Source organism: Syngnathus leptorhynchus, chromosome 7, assembly GCF_054491065.1.
Source record: "Syngnathus leptorhynchus isolate UIUO chromosome 7, UIUO_Slep, whole genome shotgun sequence".
Classification (NCBI taxonomy): domain Eukaryota; kingdom Metazoa; phylum Chordata; class Actinopteri; order Syngnathiformes; family Syngnathidae; genus Syngnathus; species Syngnathus leptorhynchus.
Window position 1 is genome coordinate 7324249 of NC_141201.1, and position 20371 is coordinate 7344619.

General features: G+C 38.9%; 1 protein-coding gene across 2 annotated transcripts in view; it reads left to right on the forward strand.

The window, feature by feature from the left end:
• Window positions 1-20371, forward strand: part of LOC147054497 (chloride channel protein 2-like) — a 61437-nt gene that overhangs the window by 36375 nt on the left and 4691 nt on the right. The window contains exons 14-23 of one of the 2 annotated variants that reach the window (XM_085916565.1): window positions 65-175; window positions 3700-3913; window positions 7645-7778; window positions 8637-8827; window positions 9331-9442; window positions 9596-9669; window positions 10083-10157; window positions 16615-16650; window positions 17425-17529; window positions 20271-20357. In XM_085916565.1, coding sequence (XP_085772691.1) covers window positions 65-175; window positions 3700-3913; window positions 7645-7778; window positions 8637-8827; window positions 9331-9442; window positions 9596-9669; window positions 10083-10157; window positions 16615-16650; window positions 17425-17529; window positions 20271-20357 — 1139 coding nt within the window. The remainder of the gene's footprint in view (window positions 1-64; window positions 176-3699; window positions 3914-7644; window positions 7779-8636; window positions 8828-9330; window positions 9443-9595; window positions 9670-10082; window positions 10158-16614; window positions 16651-17424; window positions 17530-20270; window positions 20358-20371) is intronic. The other variant, XM_085916566.1, reaches the window with a different exon arrangement.

A 20371-nucleotide genomic window follows, 5' to 3' on the forward strand; every position in this document is an offset into this window, starting at 1 on the left:
TAGTCAAAGCACAAATTGTTTACAGTTGTTGTATTAATTACTTCATTAAAATCCAATCATTTAGGAGCAGCATTTGGTCGTCTGGTGGGAGAAAGCATGGCGGCCTGGTTCCCAGATGGCATTAACACAGATGGCACCATCTACCCCATTGTGCCAGGAGGTTACGCTGTTGTTGGTAAGCAAAAATAACTTTCTTGTCGAGTGGTGTATGTGTGTGTGTGTGAGTGTGCGCGTATATACATGAGTGTGCGAGTGTGTTGAAAAGAATAATGGCAACATTGATCATCGATACCAGTGGTCACCAACTTTGTAGCACCAAGCTTCTCAAAAAGCAGTATTTTAATGAATTTAATAAAAACAAATGAAAAATAAAAAACAAACAAATGAAACTTACTATTACACTAATTATAGTTGTTCTAAATAGTGTGCTTATTTGTTGGCCCAACTTTTAGAAATGGAAGACCCCACGTGTGGTGCTTAAATCTAGTCTTCTCCAGAATTTTGTTTTGCTCAAAATGTATGGTAATTAATGTTTTGGGGTTTTTTGGGACGGGGGTTGAAGGGTTGAAGACAGCTCCTCATTTACGAGTCTGTCACCACATAACGCAGAGCGAGTGTTGCTTTTTCCTGGAAGTTGGAGTCTCATCATTTGTCTCAACATTTGACCATAACCCTTTCTAAAAAGTATTGTGTTTGCTATCTTGTGGGCTTATAATTTTAAATCACTTCTCATGATCGAGATGATCATTCTTCTATAGTCATGGACAGATTCACAGGCAGATGCACCTCATTTTCAAAATAAAACTTCTTTCACAGATATCCACTTACTTATAAAACTAGGTTTCAGAACATTGTTATTCATCTTTAAAATAAGTTATTTTATAAATGATTTAATTAGATATCAAAGAAATGAGTAATTAAATTAAATGAATTTAAATTATTTCTCCTCTTTTCCGACTTTAACAGATGTTAAAATTCAATCAGGGAATATTAGTGTGTTTCATTCCTCCGATACTCAAGCAGACAAAATCTTTCCATCAACTAGTTGCTCTTTTTACTTTTGTCTGCAGCAGAGCTCAAACCACTGCTGTCCAGCTTCAAAGCCTGAGCCCTTTCAGATGAGCTACTGCTACCCCATATGCCGTTAATTTGATCGTACCGTATCGTTAGAGGCTGCGGATTGTGTTTATTGTCTATTATGATTATTCTGATGTTGTGATTCACTACAACTAATGACTCAGGCCTTGGCATTCTGATGAGCCTCTTTAATTCCACCAAGGAGCTTGTGGTGCATGCTAAATGTGAAGATGGGATGTAGCATCCATCAGAGGGGGAAATTGGAAGAACACAGCCAACTTTAAATTATGTGAGAGAACAATGAAACCTCCATCTCTGGAATACCATTTATTTTGCCTGGCTTTGTATGGTCTTTCACTTTATTTGAATGCGTTAATTCCTCGGCTATCCCCATCTCCCACTCATCCCCAAGTATTTATTTCAGTCTTTTGACAGGTCTGATCTGTTTTGCCGGTTGAGCAGTGAAGGCTCTCTTCACATCACTCTGTTGGTCCAGTGCAGCTTTTGTGTTGTTATCCACAACATTATTGGTCAAACGATACGAATAATTCTAATTTCTCTTTGAATTAAATTAGCTGAAAAGCAGAGAGAAACGATAATTGGATAAAAAGAATGCAGTGCCATTTTGAGCAGTTGATTTATGTTACAGCAATATGTTGCTTTCTACATTTGTCAAACCGTTAATCCTCAATAATTAATCACATTTTTGGAAATGTCATATTAAGGAACTAAGAAAATTATGAGATGACATATTAGGAATGATGGGGCAGAACAAGCAAAACAATTACTGTTAAAAATCCCCATGCCATCATGGAAGCACTGTATTTTTGCATCTTAATTGATTTTTTTGAATAATTTCTTCTCATTCTGTTTGGTGTGCACAATGTGGCAGGTATTTTACATATTTGCTGGAAGAAACAATCGAGCGCGCAGATACACACATCTTGTGTTTTCGGAAATCATTTTTTTAATTATTATTATCATAATTATATGAAGCGGCAGTTGCCATTAATAACTGGTTTAATGATTTTATTGCTTATACAACACATTCAGGTTGGGAATGGGTTTGTTCCTGATCCCTCCACAGAAAACGAATTAGGAAAACGGAAATTGTAAACCACCTTCACCACATTCTTACTGCTTCTTGTGCACACTGATAAAAGAGCTAAGGGATTTCAGAGTCAGACCATTAGCTTTAAGCTTTTTGCCATGATGTGTTTCAAGCAACTGGTCAAGCCCCATTTCCTTTTTTTTTTTTTTTTTTTTTGTCAAACGACCCAATTGAGCCAGTGTAGTTTGGCGTTTATCAACTTAATATACTTTACAAGCACCTCAAGAACAAAAATCCACGCCAGACTTTTTATCTGCTTTTAGCACAATCCAACCATACCATATTTTAAACAGCCAAAAGAATATGCCATCTACAAGAGTGTAGCCTGGCAGCGGTACTTTTTAATTTACAGTATATACTCACGACTTTTGGCGCCGCAGGCATTTTGTTAGATGTGCTGACGATACAGTCCAAGTCTCTCTCCTCGGCAATGCAGAGGTTCATCATGACCTAATAGTGGCAGGTTGAAAATGCAATGTCCCCCTCTACCCCAAAAAAGTAATTGTATGATTACTGATTTTAGCAAAATTTTATAGACCCTCATCAAATTGTAGGTGCAGTTGTAGAGCTAGGTCCCTCGTTATACCTAAGGATAGTTATTAACAAATATTTGTCCTGCAATCCCAGCACAACAAAGACATGCAATAGTTTTTTTTTTTCCTGTTCAGACTAAATTATTTTCCAGTCAATTTTAACTTTTTCTTTTTTTATTTCACTCTATGAAAGGGGATGGATGGATGAAAATCTGCAGCAAATGCCAATTGTTATAAAAGCCAGCAAAACAAGTGTCATATAGCCGATGTCTTGAACATAAATCCTTTCCAGTTTTACAAAAGCCTGAGACAATTTTGTCTGGTCCATTTCTTGATGGAGATATTGACATTCAACTGCAAAACCAATGCATCTAAAAGGGAAGTCCATTGTTGTCTTTCCAATAATACTGTACGTTCTATGCAGACCCACGAGTCTAAACTTAATATATTTGGATAAGAATTACCAGTAAAATCAATTTGTATTCATCTCAGTGAGCGCACATTTTGTTACTTGCCATCAACCGAAACTGACATCAGAGGTGCTCAGGGAAAAAAAACAATGACGGCTCATATTAAGAAAACAGATGTGCTGTGAATGGTCATATTGGTTTATATTACTTAGTGATCATAGCACTTACAAATCATTTTTTTATTGCAAAGATTTTGAAATTCATGACCGCTTTATTTATATTTACTTGTTACCTGCCTTTTCAGGTTAACATGACTCTTCCTCTGGGATGGTTTTAAAACGTTATGAAGTCACACTTTTACTTTTTTTAGTAGGGCTTGTCCTGGTGTAACTGGTATGTCTTGAAATTTGAGCGAGGGGCTGGCACACAAAATTCTTGTTCCCTATTTGTATCCCCACATCCATCATGTTGGTGACCCCTGGACTAGAGTGTCATTGTTGTCCAGTCTTTAGATGTCAATTCCAATTTGCTCTTCTGCTCAGGTCACTGTCTTCTTACCTATTTACAGGTGCGGCAGCATTGTCAGGGGCGGTGACCCATACAGTTTCCACTGCAGTGATTGTGTTTGAGCTGACTGGGCAGATCTCTCACATCCTGCCTGTGATGATAGCAGTGATCCTCGCCAATGCTGTGGCACAATCGCTGCAGCCCTCCCTCTACGACTCAATCATCCGTATCAAGAAGCTGCCCTATCTCCCAGAGCTGGGATGGGGACACCATGAGTAAGTAAAGTGGACATTGTTGGAACTTGGGCTTCGTGTGTGTGTGCTTAAGCGTTCACATTCCATATTAAGTTCGCCTGGCGTTTGAACGTATGCCCAAAGCGACCCACATGCGCAATGAAAGAGAAAACATCACTCCAACGTAGTGCCGAATTGTGGGTGTCCGAAAATTCCCAAGATCTGAATTGTCCCTAGTAGCGTCACACAAAGCAAACAGGTCCTGGGTGAGAGACTAGACAAATGATGAAGAATAAGGTCAGAGTATCTTCCTCATTGTCTATCTGAGGACAGGATTACGTGATTTGTAGGATGTGCCCATTTGTTGGAAGCTAACGTTCACAGTCTTACAGTTTGTGTCAAGTGGAATTATGAATGAAACGTGCTTACGAGAAAGCACAGTTTGTTTAGATGTGCGTCGCCTAATAGCTCAGAGTTGCGTTGCCTTTAATTGCTTTTATGCCCATTAATAATTTATAGCAACCAAACAATACTGAATAGAAGTGCCAGCTGCTTGGTGTTCTGTGAGCTCTGTGAGACAGCACAGAATTCACATTCTCTAAATTGTCTGGAACCTTTTATTGTTGTGGATGTTGCCAAATCATTAGACAACAATATAGCTTGGCTGCATCATTTACAAAATGAAAATAATGAGATTATTATTATTATTATTATTATTATTATTATTATTATTGAATCCTCCATCTGTTCATCTTTGTGTGTGGCCTTCCCCTGAGGCGCCTTCTTCTGGCCTCCTGCTTGGATACCTCTATTTCTTCAGATGTACCTCAGTTGAACTTCTCAAGCTATCGCTTCAGTTTGCATTCCTCTCTCGCCTTCAGCTTTCTTCTTTATCTCTTTTTACTGTAGGTTGTGACCTCAGGGGCTAGCTTTATGTCCACTGTCTTCATTAGTTTAGTTTTTTTTAAATCAAGGAACAAAATGAATGTGTTTAAATGCACACACACACACACACATGCAATACATATATACGTTGTGCAGGAGATAAAACGGCTACTCTGATTATGTGGTTGCGGGATAGCAGATACATTTAATTTCAGTAGGATTTAGGGCCTCCCCCAAGCTGATTTTTACTCAAACTGGAAAAACCTCACCTCCACACATCTACTTGCCCACGCACAGAGGAACACTTGTGTAAAGGCAGGCTGCGTGTTGCGACCAGCTGAGGATTTGCTCACACATTCACAGTGATGACAGAACACCTTTTTGGGGGAGAGGTGGATGTTTCTGGTGCATATATGTTAGCGGGACATCTTGGAAAAGCATTGGAACAGTTACATAACGACAATCTGCATGCATGTGTGTGCATCTCTGTAGGCGTGAGTGTTATCTGTCTCTGTCTTTCTTTGTAAATTCTGTGCAATTTTAGCTTGATGAATTGGCCACGGGTTTCATCACTTATCGCATGCGCTTTTGATCATTCAACATTCCTTTTCCACACACGTGTATCAGCCCTTGGTAATATGGATGACCCTTGAGCCTGGATTTCTAACCTTATAAATCTGTTATCTGCTTCTCAGATTTGTAAGCAGATGCTCAGAGCAGAACTAATCAGAGACAAATTGCCCAATGGCACGGGATGGAGGACAAATCACATATTCACATCTTCTGCTTGTATCCTCAGAGAAATTTGTTTTGGATGTAGTTGAAGTACGTTCAGAGGAGTGCATTATATTATTCTCTCTTATCCACTGCAAGTTACAAAGATCTGACTGACAGACTGCAGAAGTCTTCAAAAGTGGTGTTTTATCCAAAACTACATTTGGGGACAGCTCTTTCAAGAGCAGGAAGACTCAATAACTACTTTGATTTTACTGCAAAGATCAAACCCATGCCCATATTCGATTATAAGAGCTTTTTCTGTCCAAGTGGAAGAAGTTGAAACCTGAACAAGCTATCATTGACTGATATTTGGGACTCCACGTTGACTTAGGCCTCAGTTCCAGCTGAATGTTCTTTTGGTGGCTCGCGGTGTTGTACTTATGTGCATACCTTTTGGAATTATGGGCAAAAAGTTCAATCTCGCTCTCATTGACCGACGACACGTTTTCCCTCATGCATTTCTTCACAAAATAAGGATTCCGTCTTGCCCCATTTCCCAGTGATTTGAAGATGATTGTTGTTAAAATAAAGTATATGAACAATACATGAACAGCATGTACGGTATTTGCAGTTTCTTTGGTACGTATTGCTCATGGCCTCTTGGTAGCCGACCTGACCAGTTATTTTCTCTTTCTTTCATCATTTTTTGGAGCGAGGTTCAGTTCTTGGTTATATTTTGGTTGTGCCATATTTTTTTCTACTTGATGATGACTGTCCCCACGGTGTTCCATGGCATATTTATCGCCTCTGAAATTCTTTTTTTATTTTTCTCCTGACTCGTACCTTTGAACAATGAGATTCCTCTGATGCTGTAGAAGCTCTCTATGGAATATGGTTTTATGCCGTAAGATGTGACTACAAAAATGTTAGAAAAAAGCATGCTAAAATATCTAAACTTTTTCATGGTTTGATCAGCGACATTTTAAAAGGAATGTGCTGAGCTTCTATTCAACATGAATGTGAACATGTGTAAAAGAGAACATAGCCAAATATGCCGTTATAAGTGGGTGTGTACACCTGTGCAATCATAGTATTTTCATTCCTCTCTTTTTTTTGCAATTTATTTATGTAGGTTAATTAATGTTAGGTTAATCCTCCAAAAAAAATGAAATTATTTTTCTTTGTCTCATTTTTATATATCACAAAAGCCTGGCATTTGAGCAAGGGTATGAGGACTTGTAGCCATATGCAATATAATACTTTTCAAAGGACAGAGCTCTTCAGGTTCTAGTTTTTTTTTTTTCTTTTCAACCTTTCTGATCTTTTATTCTAAAGCAATAGTGTTGTTAGGACATTATGTTGACTTTGTCTAAAGAGAGGTCAGTGTATTGAGTTGTAACTGCAAGGAGAGCAGAGTTGGCCGGAATCTGATTGCTGGCACGGTGACCACGTTTGGCAGCAGAGAAATCAAGCAAGTGCTGCCTCGTTTGCAAGTTCTGAAATGCTCAGACAGAAAGTGAGCTGAGTGTTTATTAGTGGTGTCCAATTCTGCTGATGCAAGTGTCCACATGGCCATGCCGTCAGTGTCGCTAACATCCAGAATGACGTGTCAAAACTTCAATGTGTGGATTGACAAGATAGCTGACGGAAGCTGAAGCTGTCAACTTCAGTTATCAGAATGATCCACACCGAACACATATACGTAAAAATGTTTTATGGCAGTTGTGTCAGTGAATTCTCAACTCAATTTAACGTAATAGTATATATACTGTATTGGCCCAAAAATGAGACAACCCCGATTATAAGACGACTCCCTCTTTTTCAAGACTCAAGTTTGAAAAAAGCCTTTGTCTAGACTCTGAATGTAAGACGACCCCCCCCCCCCCTTTTTCAGTTTTATTTCAATGAAAAAACCTCATCTTATATTCGGGCCAATATAGTAATAATAATAATACAAAATGATGTACGTTTAGTTAATAATAAAGATGGTAAATACAATAAATTAATAACATAAATTCAGCAGACATCATAAAACACGAAAACAGTGACTATGAAATATCAAAACTCACTGTGAACTTGCTCCCTTTGTATAGTTTTCTCGTAATTGTGCTTATTTTGCATTGAAATCGTTATTATAGCTTACTGTTATTTTCTCATAATTCTCTTCTTAGGAAGTACAATATTCGTGTGGAGGACATCATGGTGAGGGATGTGCGCTATATCACACTCAGTTGCTGCTACAGAGACCTCCATAATGTCCTCTTGACGGGTCAGCTCAAAACTCTGGCGCTGGTGGAATCAGCTGGTGAGACACAAACAAACCTTCTCATTCAATAACATGAGCTACGTAGTGTGTCCGAAGTCTTGAGTCATATCAGTGGGCAAAAGACATAACACATTCAAGCCACCCTGTTGCAACAATTACATGCTGCATTTACCCACATAAACTAATAAAGTGAACTTGCAGTAACAGTACTTATTGTTATGAAGGCAATCACTTACAGCAGAGTGTGAAGAAAAGTGACATGAATTAATTTTCAGTAACTGTGTGGGAGAACAAGCAGTGCAGATTTCCATTGGCCGTATAGGAGAAATCGATTTTCCCATCATATATGATTCTTGGACATTTATATTAAGTTGTAACTTCATCTTTCAACCTGTTTCATTAGGTTTATTTTCTTTTTTTTTTTTGTCAACACCCAAGTGTATGCTATCCTCATTCATGAAAGACGACAACGACTTAGACCTCCTAGATTAGTTTGCCAAATATATGCGGCTCAAAAGAAGCATGTTGAGTAGAATACTGCTGTTGGGATTCATATCCGTGGGTTCAAGTGCTCACAGCCCAAACTGATTTTTACACTGAAATTAATATGAAAATTCCCAATCTATGCAAAAGACATTTTTTGAACAGGTGTACCAGCAAATTGCCAGAGTGCATTATAAATGAGTACACAGAAAAATATACTTAATAAGGGTGATTTTCCTGTGGCATATTAAATTCGAGAGAACATTATACTCACAAAATTACAGTACTCCTCATCAACATGCTGATTACGCCATTGCTTCTCTCTTTGCCATTTATTTCTCACAACGGCCCAAACCCCTTTACATAATATAGTAGTGTCTTCATGTTTTTCTCCTTTTGTATTTTTGTACTCAGCCTCTATGATTCTCTTGGGCTCCATTGAGCGTGCTCAGCTCCAGGCGCTGCTCTCCCTGCAGCTTGGACGCTCTCGCCGCCTGGAGTTCATCAGAGAGCGGGCAGCAGAAGAGAAAAAGCGTCAGTCTGTTGTCTCTAATTCTGACAATGAAGATACCATCCACAGAGCAAGTCAGGAGGTCCGCTTCCAGGTTAGAGGTCACAGGCAACATTAAACTCCTTGGTTTCATTGTTCCCTTGCTGTTACACGACACATTTCCTCTGTGACAAATATACATTATTTTCAGTAAAGAAGAAATGGGTGCACAAATTAAATTTTATCCACTTTCCAAATACCATATTAAGACTTAAGGTTATTAGTATTGAACTCACCGTGGCAAAAATACTTTACGATATAGTGTTTTCTAGCTGGCTAGTTCTTTCCATGTGATCTAGCTGTATGGTAGTGAATCTTTTCGTGATAATATTTGCTCACAAAAGGATTTCGATATACTTGTCTCTCAAGGTAAGTATCAGGATGCATTATAACCCTAAGCTTCTTTCTCTTCTAAGACTGCTATACCCTTAACCCGACTGCAGATATGCAGAAGATTGAAGGATAGGTCATTTGAATTGTTGTGTTTTATTATGTAGTTTAAAGTTGATGTCAAAATGATTTCTTTTATTGTCTGTTTTTGTGTATGTGCATTTTCAGATCTCTACTGAAGAATCAACAATCAGTCCAACTCGTCCAGTTGCTCTCAAGCCCTTGAAACCTGCTCTAAAGAGACCCTCTGCCGTAGAGCGGCCAATTGATATCCCAATCGGTGTGTCATTCTTTTACAAACTTTTTTATTTCTTAATATGAGATAGATTAAGTCATCTAGATTTGCTGAGATCCTGCATGCTTTCGGGAGCTTTTGACATACTGAGAATCAAGATTAAGGTTGTGTGACAGTATTGGCTATTTTATTTCATAGGCTCACAGAATCATTCAAACAACTCCAGCCTAAAGAACTTGTTTTGCGCCAGTCCAGATGCAGAACTCATGGAGGTAAGAGAATCCTGTCCTTGAACGCACCCAACAAGAGCACGCAGACAGAACATGCAGTGGCGCACGACATGCTGTTCACACATTCTTCGCATTCTCACATACAGACTTCACGCTCGACAGTACAGTACCTCCCACACAAGCAGATAAATCCAATGAACAACATTGCTATCTCAGCAACCATCAGTGCAGACAACATTTTCCATTTTGTCTGAGCATCGTATCCAAGTTTTTTTTTTCTCATTGAACTACAACTCTATTTCTTACTTTACTTTCCCACAGCATTGCAATATGCTTGCAAGGCACATGAGGCCATGCAGGAAAGGTTTTTTTTTTTTGGTTTTGTTTGGTTTTTCATTTTTTCAGCAGTTAAGGGTGTTTTTTAATGTTGTCTGCTTGTCCTTGGTTGGTGGAAGAAAAACAACAATCTCGAGAGCCCAGTGTCTCCTGACAGCAGGAGGCAGTCAAAACGAGTCCGGATATCAGTTGTGGTAAGAGCCACCATTTGGGGCAACCCAAATGCCAAGATTCACAGGTTCATCAGCCAATCAAAAACGTATCACCCTGCCATTCCATTCCGGGAATTCATGCCGATGGCCTGTAATCTGGGCATTGCTGACCCCAAGCCCACCTGTGCCATTGTGCCAACAATGTTTAAACAGTCTCTTCTTGTTAAACCTGCCTGCTGACCTACCATTGACAAGTACATGTATCGAAATTATTTGTATTAAAAAAAAAAACATTACAGGCCAATGTCTGAAAACTAGCCACAAAAATCTGTTCCTTTTTAAATGAAAATTTTCTTTCATTAGTTCTGGATACATTTACACAAAAGATAACATCACATCATATTTGATGAATGCATTCAAAATAATGGCCGACACAGCGGAACATTTGTTTTAAATGCTTACATCAGGGCAAGCGATCAAAACCTATTCAATCCACCCTATTGTGTTGAAACACTAAAACTCCAGGAATCTTTTATTCCTACTTTTAAAGGACTCAAGACAGATGTCCTTTCTGCCAAAAATAATTGCCATGTGCGCGGGTTGTACAGAGCTGTTAAAGCTACACTAACGGCAAGTCGCAAGTCATGCTTGTTTGTTGACTACGTGTCAAACGGTCAACTTGATGCCAATATCAAATTTGTCTAAGTTTTCACATTTTCATAAAATACTACTTTTTGTATTTATTTCCACACGATTATATTGTTTCTTTAGTTACACAATACACATTATTGTTCAAGAAAACCGACAAACAAGACATCAGTAGTTCAAAAACGATTTCTAACGTAGTTTATTCTGTAAAAGCTTATCTATATTTTAAAATTGAACACTTCCATACATCTGTATAATTTTCATCTTACGTCAGCTGAAAAACAAGTGATCAGGTGTTCTGCAAGTTTGAGACTGTTCAAACCTGTCATGCTGTTCTTTCCATCCTCAAACTATGTCACCCGAGGTGTCCAATCAGTGACGGCCTCCCAGAGTAGGTATCGCCTTTCTGGAGTGACCTAAAGTCTGATTGTGTTTTGTCGAAGTCTGTGATGCTCTGTGGATTATATACGCTGAATAGGGAGAGTGAGTTCTCCTCCGCATGCAGCCATGCATTCTGTATCACAATCAATTAATCATATCATAATAAGACATGTTTGAAAAACAGCTCGTATGAAACCACTACGGTGGTAAAATAATAATGCAAGGGAAGTGCTTGGACAAATTCTTTGAACTGCGATGGAGCCTGCTGGCCAATTACCAATTACTGTATTTGTATAATTGGACGACAGTCAGTGGTTTAATAAATTGATTGTAAATTGAAAAATAATTCTCGTAAACATCTGCTTTGATTTGATATGTGATGATACGTGATAAATCCCCCCCCAAAAAATCATAATTCAATATCACATGTTCGTGTCAGCACAGAATAAATCAATTATGTTTCACTGTGCCATTCCCGTCACCAGAATCCACCACGAAGCCTAAGGAGTTTCTTTGGGGTGAGCTGAATGTTATTTCCATTCGTTCCAAATATAATAAGACACAAGTGCTGAAAATGCACTTTCAAATCTGTAGTCCCTAAATCATGTCGGGATTCACAGCGGACCTGTAGTAGGCATCTCAGATGCAGTTTTGAGATTCATGTCAATTGCAGCCTTCCTGTGTAGACTTTGCATTTTTTTCCAGCGCTTGCGTGGGTTTTTCTACAGGTACTCCGGCTTCCTTCCACATTCCTAAAACAACTTGTAACTTCTCCATAGGTGTGAATGTGAAGACAAAGGGTTGTACGTGTGCCCTTAGATTGACTTCCGAACGAGTCCATGGTTACCTTTTTCCCTTAATCAGTTGATATTGTCCTTCCAATGGGCGCAAAACAGCTTAATTGATGCTGGCCAGATATTGTGAAATTTGCTGCCATTATCTAGCAGTGGGGGTATGAAGTGTATCGTGCCATAATTTTTTTGCTTGTATTTCAAGACAAAAACATTCACCCAAGTAACGAGTCACATGTTGAAAATCTCAAGGCACTCTCCTCTCAAGGCACCACTGTTTAATATTTGGGCATTTGATAAATAAAAATCTTCTACATAACCAAATGTAACAGGAAAGTACTTCATCAGAAAATGAAATTGATTCATATTTTGGTTTTAATTGTTGGACCGCCACTGATTGTTCAGACAAATTATAGACTTGCTGTGTTTTTAGTGCCGAGAAAACACATGGTTAATTTTTTGCTGGGTTAAGTGGGCTTTGTAGCACATTAGTCATTGCAGCTTGACAGGAAAGTCATACGTAACAAAGCCTTGTGGCGCCAGTGTGTGTGTGTATGTGTGTGTGTGTGTATTTCATTGGGCTGTGGCCTTTTGTCCCATTCAAAGCAGGTTTTCTTCATGTTGTCAAATGGCGATGCTGTTATATGGACCCAGTCAAGTATATTGATAACTCTATCCAAACATATTTTTTTCAAACCTTCTGTTTTCCCCTGCGATAGAGGAGAAAGCAAGTTCGTCCCTCACAATTTCTTTATTCACATTTGTTTGGAAATCTGGGTGCGTCGCTGCTTCACATGCTTCGTCCATCTTTATGACTTTTCAAAAGCCTTCACACCTCCATCACGCCTCCTCCACTCCCTCTATCTTGGTTGTGAAATATTGATGCAGAGTAAATGACATCAGTAGTCTGTTTCAGAGAAATGATGACGCCCAAACCTCTCAGTCTCAGCTTTCTCATTATTTTTTCACCTTCTTGAGTTTTCATAATGCTGTCATGCTTTATTTATGATGGCTTGTGGGCTCAGTTTTGTTTTGTGTGTGCATGTGTGCGTGTGTTCTGGGTTTTTTTTTCTGTTTCTTATGCTCTCTTGAAATGATTTAAACTTTTGTAATGAACTTCTTTACATTTCTACTCTAAAAAAGTTTCTGCTTAAAAAGAGTAAAAATAGGTTGCATTAATTTAACTGTATTTATTCATAGGTTTAAACACTATTAAACAATAAACATGTTTTCATAGTATACATTTGTTTAAGTTTATTTAAAATGCTTGTAAAATTAAATAATTTAACTTAACTCAGGCGCACTGGCTAGCACGTCCGCCTCACAGTTCAGAGGGTGCGGGTTCTATTCCCTGTCTGTGTGGAGTTTGCATGTTCTCCCCGTTCCTGCGTGGGTTTTCTCCGGGTCCTCCAGTTTTCTCCCACATCCCAAAAACATGCTTGGTAGGCCGATGGAGCACAATTGCCCCTAGGTATGTGTGCGAGTGTGGATAGTTGTTTGTCTGTGTGCCCTGCGATTGGCTGGCAACCAGTTCAGGGTGTCCCCCGCCAACTTCCCGATGACGGCTGGGATAGGTTCTAGCACGCCCACGACCCCCGTGGGGATAAGCGGACCAGATAGTGGATGTATAGAATATAGAGCACATAAAATAAATATTATATATTTTACTCCTTTTTTCATTTTTGTGTAAATACCTTGTTTCTGACTTAGGCCATCACTTTGTTTAAAAATCAAATATGGCCCTTGAGCGTAAAAGTTGAGTATTAATTTCCATGGTTAAATGGTGTGCAGTTAAATAGATGAACTGACACCTTGACCCATCATTTCATTACATGAAAAAAGAAGCTGGAGGATTTCTCAGTCAGTGGCAGAAGGCGAACAAGTGATTGTAACATCTGGAGCCTCCAACTGTTGAGGCCAAATACAGATCTCAGTGCTCCTTGCATGCTGTTCAATGCACAAGCAGACGTTTTAAATTTCAATGTTGTGTTTATTATTGGAAAACTATGAATAATTGATTCATTTATTTTGTCCGCATAACAGTGGAGCTTTCTGTTCATCGGCATACTTTGTACTTGTAATTTGGAGGAGGAGAAATAGCAATCGAACAGCACAAGTTGATTCGACGATTGGAGTAAAGCAGAAAATAGCTCTGTTCGAATTTGGTTATCATTTCCAAAGTTCCAAAAAATAATTTAACAAAAAAACTTACCAGTGGTTTGTGACTCCATCTTCAAGTATTAAAATTATAAGAGAACGGATGACGTAGAAAAGAGCTACAGCAGAGCTGAACATGATCCTTTTCCACTCCATTGTATTAACTACAAAGCCATTAACAATGGTGTTAAAGCATGCATCCTAATCAGATGTGCTGGTAAGGCAGTAATAGAATTTGCAAACGATGAGCAAAGAAGTTATCATTAGTAGCAGGAAAATCAGCAGTTAATTGCCTGCATGTGATTACTGTTGTAATGTTCCTCTCTTGCACCATTTAGTATCTGGCTGTCGCTTAGAGAAACATCATTACTAGAAGCATGAGCATGAGGGAGAAACTTTGGAATGTCTTTTTTATTACTTTAACAATTTAAACAGCTTTTCGGAGGAGGATGCACCATATTACGTAACAAGTTTTTTTTTCCCTACATGAGGTCGAAATAATGTCCAACTTGTTAAACTGATAAGTTTGTTGATCCTTTGAAATTAAAATATCCCATTCCCACATCCTAAAGCAACTTATCTACCTGTCCAAAAAAAGGAACAGATGCATTCATTTCAGCCTAGCCATCAAAGTTGAAAAGCCGCCTTTGCGGTTATATAAATATAATTATATTCTACATGATGTGCCCATAAGTTTAATAGTCAGCTTGTGTTTGTGTAGCACTTTTGGCGGGTGATACATGACATAATCAAGAACTGTGAAACTACTTTTTCTCTTTCCATTGTTCTTGGTGACAGTATCATTACCAGAACTACTGTTATGTTCTGCATCATTCCATTCAAAATAAGTGAACTTTTTTCTTTTTCTGTGTCCTTAATTCTGTTTTTCACATTTTTATGCAACAGTACAACAAATGTAAAAAAATAAACTAAAAACAAACCCCTCAGGAATAATAAATAGCCTTAAAATGTAAACAGATTTTTTTTTTTATTTATGATGCCACATATGTACGGTGTTAACATCATTGCTACTTGCAAACTCAAAAGATGACGGAATAGATTTCTCCTTTGGTCCGCCAGCTATTTACTAGCAGCTAAACTGATCATGTTTACGTGAGCAGCCAGTGCAAACTCTGCTTGCATTTTTCATGCTTTCCACAAGCTGCACTCAGATGCTACTTGTTCAAATTATTCAACGGGTTTGTTGTATTGACTTGCATTTGACGACATACCTTGCACATCGACTTCCTCCTCCATGTCGCTCTACCGTCACAAAAGCAATGAGAAGGAAATTGTCAAACTACCTTCATCTTCAGATGATTACACAGAATCATGGCTGCACATTTAGCTGCACATTTGGTCATTTTTACTATCAATTCCCGTTTACTGCTTCTTCTTTTTTTTTAGGTTATTGGCGGATTATGTTTTACTTCAACTTGCAAATCAAAGTTAAAAGGAAAATTTGGACTGGGATAGGCTGCAGTCACACGTTTTCACCGCATCAAGTGGTGTCAATATGCTCACGGGGAGCAGCTGGTCGCTGTAATATCAAGATTTTCAATCATACAACCATCCAACCCTACTTACATTGTCTTGGTGGTTCTGTCTCTGTGCGGCCTGGTACCAAAAGAGCCACCGGTATACATTGTGTATCCAAAAGGTTTTCTCACTCTCTAAGCTCCAAAATACTTGGATCGGTCATCATATTCCCAATCTTTTATTCATTGCCTTGTCATTTTTGACATTCAGAGTGGCCTTGTCATGTGACAGCGTGATCAGTGAGACAGCAGAAATTAAGTCTGCAATGTGTTTGTGTGTGAGTGCGCTCTTGGCCTCATCAACTCAAGGCTCAACTGCCCTCAGCTTGCATAATGCTACAGTCGAGCACCTCTTTCCACCCCACGGCTGCAGTTGCTAGGGTTACCAACAGGTCGTCCACTGCAGCGAAGAGGATAAATGAGCTCAGGCTCCTATCAGCCCCAGGGTTATGCTTACTTTTCGCTCTCATTTTTCCTCAACACACACATTAAATTCCGAGCAAATAAATGCCTGTTTGCCAGCACATTACTTAACACCCACTGTATTTCCAGTGTTTTCTTCAAGGAAGAGGGTTGCTTGTGATTTTCCCAGCCTGTCAAAGTCGAATTTATCAGCCAAAGGCTTTGAGGGTGGTGACAATCCATCATTATAATGATCATCTGCTCCGAAATCTCATACATCATACTCTCTCGCTCATTCAATCTACTGTAGTTGCTCCTTTAGTCACTCATTCTATTCCTGTCCACCTGTCTGAGAACAGCCGTGCGGTGATGTGATGCATGGTTGACCATGTGTCTGTAATGTATCATTCCACTTGCTGCAATGATAGAAACTCAACAGTTTAAATGTACAAATAACAGCCAGCGAGAATTCATACATCATACCATACTGACAATGCACATCCTTCAATTACAATTTAATCCAGTGCATGTAATCGATCGTCTGACTGACAATTTTTTTTTTTCTGGCCTTTGCATCCGCAGGACGATGATGTGGAAGATGACATGACACTCAGAGAGGTAAGTGACTTTTGGGGTATACTGCATTCATCATCAGCATCTGTAATTTCTTCTGTCATACGTAATTATTTTGAATTCATCTTCTGCGTGCCTCACGTCTGCTGTATCATCACTTTTTCGTCCCTTCTGGTTCACCACTCACCTGCCTCACAGAGTTTTATATACAGCACATATGATTTAGACACCATTTCAGTGTCCATTTTACACACTCAATGTGTTCAGAGAATCACATACGTTTGACAGGAATCACTGCGCTAGATGCTTGTGCCGCAGGTAAAATGATTGGCTATCAAGAGGCGATTTTTTTAGGAGGTGCTGTGGAATACTTTATAGGCCTTCTGTGTGACGACTGATAGCACACGTTAAAGCATGATCTCTTCTGAGCATCTTTCAAGAGTACGATTACGCCAGGTTTATAGCTCAGAATGTAAACTTGCCTTTGAGTGTCACCTTTTTAAGGGCCAGCAGGGCCTACTCTACTGACTGCATAAAGATGTCTGCTCACATTAAAGTAAATTAGAAAATTGCTCCTTCTAATTTGATATACTACCGCAAAGTAGTTTAGGCTTTAAAGCCGATAAAGCTCCGCTTCTTTGTTCTTCACTATCCCATACAAAGCCCAAAATAACTGCTATAAATGTTTTTTATATTTCATTGAATTTTCGAGTATTTTGAAATTTTATATTCAACAAATGTTTTATCTTATTTGTGCTGTTCTTTCTTATTTTAACTCTCGTGTGTGTGTACGTGTGGCTGGGTGCTTTTGTGTTGTAGATTGCAGAGTGGGAGGAGATGCAGCTGGATGAGCAGGTCAACTTTAACAACTGCAAGATTGATCCCGCCCCATTCCAGCTCGTGGAACGCACATCACTGCATAAGGTGCGATTATAAATACATTAACTATGAGGTGTTAAAGCAGCAATCGTATATATATATATATATATATATATATATATATATATATATATGTATATATATATAGTCCTAACTGGGGTCTCGTTCATTGCCATGGCAACCCCTCTTCACCCTCCTATAGTTTAGTGGTCATTGACCAGCCAGCCTGTTGTTACCCATTTTATTCTTCAAACTTTTATTTTTTTTCAAGTGCCGCACACTTGACTAAACTTTTAATTCAACCCTTTACTCCGATGTATGATGCTTGCATTGGTTGTGTTTGCAACATGCTGCAGCAGAAAAGACTAGCGTGCCTGCACACACACATGCGCACACACACAAACAAGCGATCATGTCGTGTTTCCAAACATGCCACCTCCTAATTCTTTGTGGGTTGCAGCTTTGGCTGGATCTAATGTCCTTCATTCAGAATACTACCTTCTCTCTGTCCTTTGTTGTCTGGGTGCTGGGTTGATACCTTTTAAACATTTAAGAGAGAGCGCCCCGTGTCCTATCCATCTCCTCCCTCCACTGCACACTACTAAAAGCCAACACCACACACAATCTCCCTCAGCATAATAAATACTGCCCAGTGCTGTTTACAGTCATGCATGGTTATACTCTTGATGCACTGGAGATAATTGTCCATGTTGAATTCAGTTTCCCATACTGCTCAACTTGATCTTTCTACAGCATGTCAACATTTTTTCTTTCTTATGCAGTATATGCACAAGTAATTTAAAGAATCTCAGTCTACAATGTAAAAATGCAGCAATAAATGTTGTCCGAAAACATCCTCATAGAATCCAGGAATAAAACCAGCTTAAAAATTTAAGCACTAGCTCAAATCTCGAATCATGATCAATATATGCTCTCAGATGTGTGGTAATTTTCTATTTCATGATTGTGAACTTTTTAAGTCATGAGAAATTCAACTACAATTCAGGAAATGTTTAAAAAATGAAGGAACCACTAAATTAAAGTGTGTTTCCATACTTTTGACTGGTTTGGTATCTAGCATGAACAAGTGTGTTTTGACTGCTTTTGCTAGATTGACTGAAGCATAAAAATTCATATTTTTGATAAGTATGTAAATAAATCTCTGAAGGGCGGCGTAGCAGTGGAGTAAATACACAGGCTGGAGTTTTTAAGTCATTCAAGTCATTGAGCAACAATTATGTATTACTCTTTTAATACTTACTCAGGGCTACACTGACCACTCAATTCAAGGACAATCCTACAGGTGACCATGTACGGTGCTTGATTTTTTTATTTTTTTTTCTTCATTTATTCACAATTCATGCGTGATCTTCATTGAGAATACACACTACAGTATATTCTCTGGTGGAAAGCCAGTTACATCATATGCTTGGCCTGGGCTTGAAAACAACAGCCCCAGCTGCTATTTACTTAACTACACAGTGGGATCTAACTCAAGTATCCCCAAATGGCTTTTCTGGTTCAACAGAAAGTGCAATTAAGCACTAAAAAGATCTGGAACAAACAGCAACAGACCGGCAACCTATCTGATCCGCCAGTAAAGTTTTTGACTTCTTGCTCTCTCTATTGCTTGTAGCAGGATGCATGCAGGAACCTGCAGTGAGGGGAAGATTAAATGCAACTTTAATGATCCTCATGGGAAAACAGAATATTCGTTTCAGCAAAATTCAGCACAAGTCAGAAAGGGTGGAAGTAGGAAAACAGGGCCGTGCAAACAATTTCAAAAGACATGAATCAAAGTGGTATTTGGTGTACCTCTGGGTGACGACCAGTGGTCACGTCTTGCTTGGCATAGGAGGATAGGACCCTTTCCTGCATGCTACTAGAATAGCTTATCTGTTTGACCAATTTGCATTCACCCTGTATGAGTGACGTTTCCAGTCTGGGGTGTTCTCCACCTTTGGCCTAACTCTCTTGGTCGTTGTGTAATAATGTAATATTGCATACAAATGGAAGATAGGAAGGAAGGAATTAAAAAAAAAAAACATGTAATATTACCCACGCTTTATGAGGCCTGCAGTCCTCTTTAATCCACTAATGTCAATCATTTCTTTATCTGGAGAAGATGCTGTCTGCTGAGTGTCCTGAGAACAGTGACAGAATTCCTTTTTGCCTGGTGCACAGATATTTTTTTTTCTTTGAATGCATTACTTGATCTTTTACTGAGAACCTTTCCTGGTTGCTCTAAAGTCCAAACCATCTTCTTGTGGACACCCAACTGTTTCAGTCTTAAATTGTTAGCATGAAACACTGAGTATCCTGATGCCATACTTGAAGTAATCCATCTTAGTTTTTATTTGAATTTCTCCATTGTAGATCATTTCGGTGTTTGGGAGATGAACAAATTGGCTTCTCGTTGATGCAACAACACATATTTTTGGTGAAGATGTTACTGTTGTGTTTGTTTGTCCTGTCTTCCTGATGTGCTGTAATAGCAACGGAAGAACGCTGGACGTGTGATGCTTCTCTCTGATGGTGTCCAGTGGAGTAGAGAACAATATTCAAATCTTTTTTTTAACAAGACCCAGAAGACAATATGGTTTCTCATCTGGCATGCACGCTGAAGTCTTTTCAGTCTCTTCTGTTGCCTCTTATGAACAGGAATCAATGTGTAATACTTTTTTTTTTTTTTAAAAAGCCAAGAAATTGCTTATTTTATCTGCCAAAATGTGCCTGCTGTGCCTATTTAGAGCATTTTTCATTTCTCGCTGCTGTCTTCCTTTCAGACGCACACGATTTTCTCCCTGCTGGGCTTGGATCACGCCTATGTCACAAGTATTGGACGTCTCATTGGAGTTGTTTCCCTTAAAGAGGTAAGAACATTAAT